The 11,431-nt window shown below is 35.0% G+C and overlaps 1 protein-coding gene across 1 annotated transcript; it reads left to right on the top strand.

The window, feature by feature from the left end:
- The first annotated feature begins 8,801 nt into the window (after positions 1–8,801).
- On the top strand, positions 8,802–10,609 carry LOC107947192 (mavicyanin). The gene is made up of 2 exons (XM_016881770.2): positions 8,802–9,144; positions 10,193–10,609. Exons 1-2 carry the CDS (start codon positions 8,979–8,981, stop codon positions 10,519–10,521), a joined length of 495 nt encoding a protein of 164 aa, XP_016737259.1. The 5' UTR covers positions 8,802–8,978; the 3' UTR covers positions 10,522–10,609.
- The last annotated feature ends 822 nt before the right edge of the window (positions 10,610–11,431 follow it).

Below are 11,431 nucleotides of genomic sequence, written 5' to 3'. Positions count from 1 at the left end.
GAATTCGATCTATGATTTATTGCTATAAATATCACAAATTCGGTCGATTTTCAATTTTTTTATTTTCTATTATATAATAAAATTATTTTCGAACCGGATTTTTTCCAACAACCTCTACTCTCAAGAAGGGAAGACCGAATTGTACCACATGTCCAATGATTGATAGTCTTCAAATATTTCTCCTCCAAGTCATCTGGTTTCTTTTCCTCAATGGTAATGTGTAAACCTTGTTGAAAGAGAGTATCTAGAACATCACTTTGCCATATACCAAAATGACTCGTGCCCTCGAAGATCTCCATTGCTAATCTCGTATTTGCCACTATCAATCTTGTCTACATGATCGATGTCGGAGCTCTTGGATTGTCTATCATTTCAATCATAATCTTTCAATATGTCATAGGAAATCTTTTCTTATGTAGAAGATTAGTTTAAACCGCAACCACAAAGTATACTTCTAATAACCTTTGGATCTAATACTACTTATTGTGTGCATAAGGCAAAAGAGACTAAATTATTGTACTAGAAAACCACACTAGGTTTAATTCCTAAGAAAGATTGGAGGGGTCACAAATGATCTTGCTTAAAACCTAATCTTCTAGACAAAATTTCCCTACAATGTAATTTAATAAGACAATATATCATTACAATTATACCGTATAAAATATTGAAAGATAAATTAAATAATAAAAAAACACCAAAAATTTAACGAGATTCGGCAAATTACACCTACATTCTTGAACACTACCAAATATATAACACTGCAAAAAATACCAGAGAAAAATTACAAATAGGAAGAGATAAAAATTGACTTATAAAGAAAATGGAAATTTTTGAGATGATTTAAAGGTGGTTACTACCTTTATTTATAGTAATACAAACACTCCACAACCTTGTATTTTTAGATGTGGGGTTGTGTTATTTCAATAGATTCTTTAAGTGAAAAATGAAAAATTTTTATGCTATTCTAAAAAGCCAAAGACAAATAGCACTAATATTTGTTTTCTTTTGTTTCCCCTTTCGCTTTTGGTTGCTACAGATCACAAGTTAAATTAGGAAGTATTTGGATCACTTTAGAACTTAATCAAAGCAATAACATTCCTTTATTACTTAGCTAAGAAAAGTGAAATTGAAACACTTTATACCTGACCCGATCGTCAAGTTCGGATTATAGAGTGCTACACCCCATATCTAAAAATTAACTAACTAATTCTTATTGCAATCCAAAATTCATATTCACAGAGTACAAGTATTATGAAAACACAATCGTCTATTTAACCTTGCAATATACATGAATTTACTTCCAGTTATATACTTTAGTCTAATATAAAGAATATTTTACAAAGTAGTCTTTAGCATGCTAATTATGTGCTTTGGTTTGAAAGTAACATTTTGAGCATAGATAATTGCATCTACGACTATAACCCTGAGGTCCCACCTCTAGGCCACCCCGCTGTATGCATAATATGACTACGAAACAAATTTTCCTTAACACAACGGATTCTGGCCTGGTCCCTCCCCAAACTCTCAAATTTTCTCTTTTTACCTGCAATAATTAATAACACATACATAAGTTCAATTGAACTTAGTGAGTTTTCATACCTTGTCTTAGTACAACACTAGTAAACTTGTGTTTCACGACTCCTCATTCATGTTCACTTGAAAACGGAAAATTTCATATTTGGCTATACAAAGCCTTAAACACATAAAGCTTCCACTAATGAGATTTCATAGATGTAATACTAAAATAAAGATTTAATAATGATTGATCCCTCGGTCAATTATCCTACTGATTTAATCTTCACTAGTTGCCTTTGTGGACCCTTATGCATCTATTTCCTTAAGAGGAAATCCTTGTGGATTCTTACTTACGAACTTGTGAAAGATAGCCCATATATAATTCCCATAGCATGTCTTGCATCAATAAATATAGATAACCAAGTAAGACAAAGCTTGGTGAATAGTCCCTGTTGCAAACTTCTATTAATAACTTATCCTTACGAACTCGAATTCGTAGTATAATCCTTGTGTATTCACGTTTCAGACCCAAAATTTGCGGATTGACACTTAGCGAAACATATAGGCGGATTTATAAGGAAGAACCCCATTATGGATTAATAAAAAAGATCTACTCCCCTAAATCTATTAAATAAATCTAACAGATCGTCTTATCCTACCTTTGTCTTACAATAACAAAAGTCACATTCATAGTGGTCCACTCTGAGAAATAGATAACATGTAAGCGGATTCTTAAGAGTGAATCCCCTATTTACAGAATCATTCATATGAGATAATCCTGACAGACTGTTATATCTTTCATATATAGACTCACATAAACAGATAACTAGTACCTTTGGTTTCGCTCATAATAATAGATTAGAAAAGAATGAACTCTTTCTTGGCGGACTTATCATGCGGATCCCATATTTGCGACGACATAGATGCAATCACATATATACATATTCATATATGCGATTTTATCTAGTGAACCTTTATTGGATTATGACATCTAGGCATATCTAGTAGATTCATAAACACAAACTATCTCACGGACCTCTTTGGCTCTTACCATGGCCATGATCTTGTATTCATTCATATGGCGTAAAGCCTCCGACTTTTTAAAGTCCTTCATGTCCCATAAATATCTCTCATATGTCCCATAAAAGGCTTTCACATACTGATACACATCTTTCTCCATACAGTTCGTCCGAACATTCACAAAGCCACATATCATTAATATTCATTTTTGATATAGTTCGCCCGAGCCTCCGTAAATCCTCCTTGTTAATTTGAACATATAAGTGTTCCTCCGTAAGGACGGGGTCATTCTTCAATCCCGATTTGTATTTACATGTCTTACCGGAGGCAAATCACATATCATATTCTCTTTTCTATCTTCCATCTTAATTACACTTTGACAAGCCTCCGTAACTCTGCATAATTCATACACATGCATTCAACTAATGCTACTATTCATGCATGACACACAATATGCTAAACATTTCATCAATTCAACATGATTAAACTTATGACCAATCATGTATTTTCATAACTACTCAACATGCATCATTCAGCTATAGTACAACTTATCTTTTGCATAACATTTCGTCAAACCTACTTAACACATGATATTAAGGTAAACAAACAACCATTTAAGTTCTAAGTTCTAGAACTCACCTAGAGGTTGACATTATGTCTATCTACGTCGCTTTTTTCTTACTACATGAGCCTCCTCAGTCAACAAACATAACAACCATTTTAGAATTTCCAATAAAGATAATTCATCATCATAAGAATCATACTTTACTTTCATACAGAGGCCATTTAAATGATTATCCACAATTTCAACCAAAAATAACAGATTAGATGGATAACTGAAATCCTTAACTTTCTTTCATTTACTTAAATTCGTAACACAGAAAGGTTAAAAAGCTTACAAGCTTAATAAATTATCAATTACTTATGCACAACCTTTAGATTCTTTCTTTCATGCAGACTGCTCTTATCTTTCTTCATTCAACTAGACCAATGAAGAAGATGAAGAAAGAACAAAAAAAATGAAGAAACCATATCAGAGAATAACCTCTCCCTTATATGCTACTCATACATTTCTTTCACCGATCTCAAACTCAACAACCAAATGTGCATATTCATAACTATCATGTCTCCCACTAAGAAACTTTGTAACGAAACCAAGGTTGAAATCCAACCTTTCCACAACCAGCTTGCCATTTCTTCTTATTTCCACTAGAACCCGCTCAATTTGTAAAATTTTCAAATTAATACCCAAAATCATGATTCCAACTTAAATTTGACGTTCCAAGGTGTGACAAAAACACATGAAATTAAAATCCTAAACAAAAAAAAATTCCTTCTTTGTGAGAAAGTAAAGCCCGAAAGAATAATTCAAAATGAGCCAAAGAGCATTACCAGTTTAAGATGAAGGAAGAAATTTTGGTCAAAAAAAATAGATAGAAAGGAAAGATGAAGAACAAATAAAAAAATCTTACCAGTAATATTTGAGAGAAAGGTGATGGTGTCGTTGATGCTACCATCGTTGGAGAAAGAAAGAGAGGAGAGGAGGCTTATTTTCTACAATGGAGCCAATAAAGCAAAAAAACAAAAAAAAAGATAAGTTTTGTGTAAAATGTCTTACGAAAAAAAAAAAGACATAAGACACTTTCCAGAAGAACCTTCCTTTTTTTCGTTGACTTATAAAATGACTTAGGTTGACTCAAGTCATTTTACTCAACCAAACACATAAAAATGTGTAAAACATTTTCTAGAAAATGAAAACAATGAAACAAACGAAGATAATGTTCCTAATCGATAATTTTTTATCACAATATATTATTTAACTCATAACAAGAATACATTCCAAAATGTATTTGAAAAAATATATACTAAACATATTTGATAGAGTTTATCCTACTTGTTAGGTTTACTACTTTCCTTAATGGATCTATTACATCTAATGGACCTCAAAGCAAATTGTTTACATGTTACTCTATTCACTTTTTTGGGGTTAAAGGGAGGCTGACATAAGTCTAAAGTGCTAATAGTTGAGAATCAATAAACTTGTCAACAAGTTAGTATTGTATTTGGTGAAAGCTCAAAGACTTGGAAAAGCAACAGGTTGAAAAAAGTGAGAGCCTTTAGTCTCGGTGAAAACATATATTTCAAAAACCATGCATGCTTTCACAATCATCCACAAAAAAATTCTCAACATTTGCACTTGTTGTGAAGCTCTTCGGGCCTTGCCCCGTTGGCATTGCTAGTGTTGTTTTTTTTTGTCTTACGCCCAAGCCTTGTGTTCTCATCTTTTAGATCAGTTCAAGGGTGGTTTTTAGGCCCTTTAGAACTTATTTGACCCTTTCGATGATCTTTGTTGGACGGTTTCTTTAGCCATTTTGCTATTGGTTCAATCCAACACAGAAGCCTATAATGTCATAGAACAAAGTGCAAAGCCCGTGACCATGGCACAAGATGCGCCCCATGGAGGTCTATCGATTAGATGAGGAACATTTAGCCCACGAGAACTGGCCCGATTCAAACAACTGTTGGAAAAGCCTGTCAGATTGAAGCCTGGTTGGCCTGATAATGAAGATATGGCAACTTAGGCTATTTTTAATAAGTAAGGGGATCATATCTTGTAGATTTTATTTGATATGATGTAATTTTGTAAATCCCTAAAATCAATGGATAGGCTAATATCGTCGTCGATGTAATTTGATCTTGACCGTCGGTTTTGGGGGAGCTCAACTATAAATGGAAAGCCTCCCCCTCATTTGTATATCATCCATTGTATGTTGAATTCTTAAGACTAATAGAATTCTTTGAGCATTTACTCAAATACTTTGTGTACATTCTTTCTTTGACTTTATGTTATTCATTTTTAGCTTCTTTTGGCATAATCGCTTCTGCTATACAAATTGGTGCCTCAGAGGAATTCTAAAAGAATCCTCACTTTTGGGTGTAAAGGCTGACTTAGGCGAGTTTGGACGAATGGATCGCCTAAGGTCACACGGATCACGAGACAAAAGATCTAGCCTTGTGACAAGTGGTATCCGAGCTATTGGGTAGAAGGCATTGTTGGGATGTCGAAAGAAATTGTTGATCAGAATGAGCCAATGCAAACTCGTGGGAGGGCCAGAAAAGTAAGTCGCTCAAGGGGCATGCTGACAGCTTTGGACAACTAAGTGGTTAATCTCGAGGAGCCCGTAGGGAACATGAAGGAGACGCTTGAGTTGGTCAAGGGACGTACAGATAGGTTTGACTCAATGGAAGAGCAACTCAGAGATTTTGTGTTATATTCTTTCGATGCCAATACGAAAAAGATGAATGAATTAGTCAATTCCACTACGAAAAAGCTGGCAGAGAGGGATGAGAACCTTGGGGATATGTTTTTAGCTATAAAGAAGAAAATTGAAGAGCTTAAGGGGAAGCTCACGATTTACAAAGCTGCTTTGAGTAATAGGATGTTATCTTCAAGGCCGAAGCAACAAGCAATGGATGTTCCCAAACTAGAAAAGTTCAAGGGTGCAAGGTCCGCAAGGGATGTGGACAACTTCTTGTGGTAAATAAAGCAATACTTTCGAGCGATGGATATTGAGAATGATGCTATTAAGTTAAACACTACTTCAATCTATTTTACTAATGTGGCTCTCTTGTGGTGACGTCGTACGTCCACGGATGAGAAACATGGTGGGAACACAATTGGAACTTAGGAGGAGTTTCAAAGAAAGTTGAAAAAGCAGTTTTACCCACAGTATGCCGAGAAGGAGGCTAGAGCTAAGTTGTGTCGTCTCACACAATAAAGCACTGTTCGGGAGTATGTTTGGGTGTTTAACGAGTTGATACTTCAAATCTCCTACTTGAATTAGAAAGAAGCGTTCTATTGGTTTGAAGATAGGTTAAAATCGTGGGAAAAGAATGAGTTGCGTAGGCAAGGAATCACTGAACTTACTATAGCCATCACCGAAGCAGAGTCCTTTGTTGAGCTTAGTCCAACAAAAGACAAGTTCGAGTCATCTAAGCCCAATGGAAAGGGCAATGGTGAGAGAAACCATGAAGAAGATGAAGAAGGACATAACGATGATAGTATATTACCGATAGCACTAGTGGCAATGGGAAACCACGAGATATAAAGCGGGGATCCTACAACCCAAGGGACAAGGGGAAGAGGATAAAATGCTTCCTTTGTCAAAGACCACACATGGCGCGAAAATGTCTGAAGAAATCGATGATTTCGGCTATTAAAAAGAAAGGTGAGCCGAAAGAAGAGGCAAACCCTATTGAGGAAAGACATTAAAGGTCAATTCGATGGTGCTCATTCCTAAGAAAAGGAATGGTGAAGAAGGGTTGATGTTTGTGGACATCAATATTATGGGTCAGAAGCGGAGTGCTCTTATTGATACGAGAACATCAGACTTAGTCATATCAGAAAGGGCTACGAAGAAGCTTGGTCTGTTTAGTAGGAAATCGAATAAGAAGATCGAGATAGTAAATTCTGAATAGGCCCCAACTGTGGGAGTAGTTCGTAATGTGGAGCTGCAAATTGGCGAATGGAAGGGAAAGGAAGACTTTAAGGTAATCCAATTAGATGATTACGATTATGTACTTGGCTTAAACTTCCTTGACAAGATTCAGACAGTTCTGTCTCCATGGGCCAAACAAATTTATAGTGTCACTGGTCCATCATCAAATATTGTTGTGCCAGTGCATCGGGATATGAAGGTTGAGACCAAGGTGTTGTTGTCAATCCAACTAGTCGAAGATGTTTTGTACAGGAGAAACATTAACTCAATAGAACGGAATGCTACAAAAGCCCCTTCGGAAATGTTAGTGGAGCATGAGACCGATATGAGACCTGTGGAGTTGACTATGGAGCCGTCACCTTTGGGAAAGGTGGATTGTGTATCAGACTTCAAGGGGAAAAGAGAGATGCAAAAGTAGTCGAAACGAGTAAATACTGCGAGTAAGGTACATTGCAAACACTCTAATAGTGTTTTGAATTCTAACTTGTTGGCTTCGCAAAGTCGTAAGGGCCCTTTCAAAGTTCTTAAGCAAGGAGGCCGAGGGACTGGGAGCAGTACGAAGCCAAGATGTGAGAATCCAAGGGATTCCAATGGGAATAAGTCAAAATTGGGGCAAGTTAGAGCGGAGACTTCTTGCCAACGAAATGTACCAACGAGTGCAATGGTTCAAGTTAAAAGGCAACGAAAGCCGAGGCAAAGGTTCCGAAGGAAGGGACAACCCGATCGCAAGACAAGTTGGGAAGAAGCCAAGGCAACGAGAAAGTTCCAAGGTGAATCAAGTCAATGTCATTCAGAAGTCGCAACAAGGGTGTTGTGAGAATGGGTGGGGGAGAATGTCACGGACCAAAGTGGAAAGCCCGTGACCATGGCACAAGGATTTTCCCATGGAGGTCTATCGATTGATGAGAAATATTTAGCCCACGAGAACTGGCCTGATTCAAAGAACTATTGGAGAAGCCTGTCAGATTAAAGCCTAGTTGGCCCGATAATTAAGATATGACAACTTAGGCTAATTTTAGTAAGTAGGGGAATCATATCTTCTAGATTTGATTTGATATGATGTAATCTTGTAAATCCCTAAAATCAATAGATAGGCTAATCTCGTCCGTCAATGTAATTTGATCTTGACTGTCGATTTTGGGGGAGCTCAACTATAAATAGAGAGCCTCCCCCTCATTTGTATGTCATCCATTGTATGTTGAATTCTTAAGAGTAATAGAATTCTTTGAGCATTTACTCAAACACTTTGTATGCATTCTTTCTTTGGCTTTCTATTGTTCATTTGTAGCTTCTTTTGGTACAATCGCTTCCACTTTACAAATTAGTGCCTTAGAGGAATTCTAAAAGAATCCTCACTTTTGGGCGTAAAGGCTGACTTAGGCGAATTTGGACTAATGGATGGCCTAAAGCCTCACGGATCGGGAAATTGAGCTTGTGGCTAACGCCTTGTGCTTACATAATTTGTTTGCACTTTTCACTTTCCATCTAATAACCCTCCTCCTTATATATATATATACTTTTTTTTTCTTTAATAAATAGATTTATTTAAGAAAAACACACTACCAACCTTTTTTATATAAAAGATATTTTATTCATTTATCAAAAAAAGAAAGTAAACAATTTATAGTTAATGCTATTGTTACGTAAAGGCATCAAGACTTTACATATGTATCTTTTATTTGAAGCATCTTCTAGCATCCATCATTATAGACAGCGTATATTCATTTAACTGGCCGGCTGCCATTTTACTTGGAGCTTTGAGTTACCCCTCACTTTAATATAAAACAGTACCTAAGAACCAAGAATACCCATTCAAATTAAATGATTCAGTGCCAGTTGTATTTTATTAATTAATAACAAATGATGATGACATCCCTAACCAGTTGACGATAAAAGCTAAGATAGGCAACAAAATTTCATCGTTTTTGGTTGCTTTGAAAAGCCATGGAAGACAAGATTGGCAGGCTAATCATTCTTATCATGTGTTGTTCAATACTGAAAGGAGCCGTATCTCAAGTTTACAGTGTTGGTGATGAAAACGGATGGAGCTCCGAGGTTGACTATGGTTCCTGGTCGGAGAAATACAATTTCACCGTCGGCGATGTTCTAGGTACGTCTTTACTGCTTCCTTCCCATTTGATTTCATTAAGTTTGGTTATGTATAGCGGATTTAGTTGCTTCCTATAATTTCATCTTTTTTATTTTTTTAATTAGTAAATTTTTCATTAATTTCATCGAAAAAAAATTAAATCATATCAAATGATTCAATAGAATTAGCAAAAAAAAAAACCTTTAATCTTCAAATTGGAAATTACACATTTTGAAAAATAAATGATCTAATTATAATAAAGGGATTAATTTCGTCAAAAACCCATATCACAATAACCATCCATAGAATTTGACCCTTATTTTTTAACATATTATTATAAGACATATTCATTGTGGTATTTTTGTATAGATAGACTATTCTACATATTCAAAAAGACAAAAAAAAATAATGTATAATATTCATCCAATTATAAAAAAGTTAAAATATGGGTATAGTCCTTATTTATTTCAAAAATTAGGAATTTACTTTTACTTGTATTTTCAGGAGTTTAGTTTTTCTATTTTTCAAATTTTAAAATTTAGATCCAATGTCAATACTGTTAATTTTATTTTATTTTTTTTGTTAAATCCAGGCTAATTATAACATTTTTTTAATTACAGGGCTACCAAATGAGTAATTTTTTTTATTTCAAAATGTCACAGCAATCAATTTAACCAAAAAAAATTGACAATGCTAACAGTGGGACCTAAATTTTGAAATCCAAAAAGTAGAAAAACTAAATTCCTAAAAATACAAATCTAGGGACTAAATTCTGAATTTTTAAAAAGTACAAGGACTATAGGCATATTTTAACCTAAAAATGACAGATATATGACAACATCACCATGTTTAAAAAAATAAGCCAATTTGTAAATAACCTTGTCACCAAATGGAAAATCAACCTAATCTTATTTTCATTAGAAAACTATTCTGCCTTCATCTTTAGCACTAGGAAAAAGCCTGTTTTGGGTCCTGATTGTGAACATATATTCATGATTCTTCCTCATAACCATGCTATTTATGAAGGTTTTCAAATATAAATTACTCAGCAGACACTATATTTTTGTAGAGTTTACATATAACAAGGGGCAACACAATGTGTTTGAAGTGACAGAGTCTACACATAGAACATGTGATGCGAGCAGTGGAGTATTAGCCAAGTATGAGAGCGGAGATGATAAAGTTGAGCTCACTGAATCAAAGAAGTATTGGTTCATCTGCAATGTAAATGGGCATTGCCTTGGGGGAATGAGGTTTGGTGTTGATGTTAAAGCAGGGAATACTAGCAGTACTAATTTGGACCCAACTCCATCAGCCAACTCTGGCAATGCCTTTGATACATGGAGTTTGGGTCTCTGCATTTTTGCATTTCAATTTCTTCTCCGTTTGTTTTGTTGATTTGTAGTAATTGCTGTTTAGGGACCCATTTTTGTGTTCTTTTAACCATTTTATGTGCCAGGGTCTGACCCTGAATTGTTGGGAATTTTATGCACTTGCTTTCACCGATTTAGTAACTTTTAAACCAGTGTCTTACTGAAATTCTAACAGCAGGCAGGCATATTAATTTAAAGAAATGTCCTGATGAATAAGCATACATGTTATGTTTACAAAGGGATACAATCATACAAGGTTCAAAGTCCCTTTTTTATCATGCTGAGCTTGAAGAAGGTCATCCCAAATGTTGCTTTGGGAACTGGAATGGAGATTGTGGAGCTGCTAATGATTGTAATAATTATATTCAATGCCTCTGTTGTGTTCTCTCACTCAGTTAAACTACCAACAAGTGGTTCACATTGTCCACATCAAGAATTTGAGACAGACTGCCCCCTTGTATCGCCACCCGGCCGACGGACACCGTTTCCTTCTAAAATATTCAATCTTTTATGGTCTAAACCTTCTCTTTGATGGGATGAAACTGAACCCATCCAACATTGTGGAAGAATCGTTAAATATGATTTGGTTATTATGGCAAACTCATTAACACGATATGTATCAACATTCAACACAAATCAACTACAACGCCAAAAGCATAGAAAATAAAATAAGACATTTTTTACATGAAAAAATAAAGAGTAAAAATAATGAGACTCGAGAGTCCACTAAAAATACCCACTATAATAAAAAAAAATTACGAAACTGGAGAGTTCATCTAATGTTTGAGAAAGCCCAATTGCCCATGTGCCCTATAATAACTCTCAGCTTAAAACAATAAAAAATTATTTTGAAATACTTAATTGATTAAAATAATAAAAATAAACTTAAATTCTTTTTTTAATAAGTCTACTACTAGGTGCTACATATAATTTTT

Source organism: Gossypium hirsutum, chromosome A01 (assembly GCF_007990345.1).
Source record: "Gossypium hirsutum isolate 1008001.06 chromosome A01, Gossypium_hirsutum_v2.1, whole genome shotgun sequence".
In the NCBI taxonomy this organism is placed as follows: Eukaryota; Viridiplantae; Streptophyta; class Magnoliopsida; order Malvales; family Malvaceae; genus Gossypium; species Gossypium hirsutum.
The sequence above is the reverse complement of the archived record's forward strand: the minus strand, read 5'-3'. Positions and strand labels throughout refer to the sequence as shown.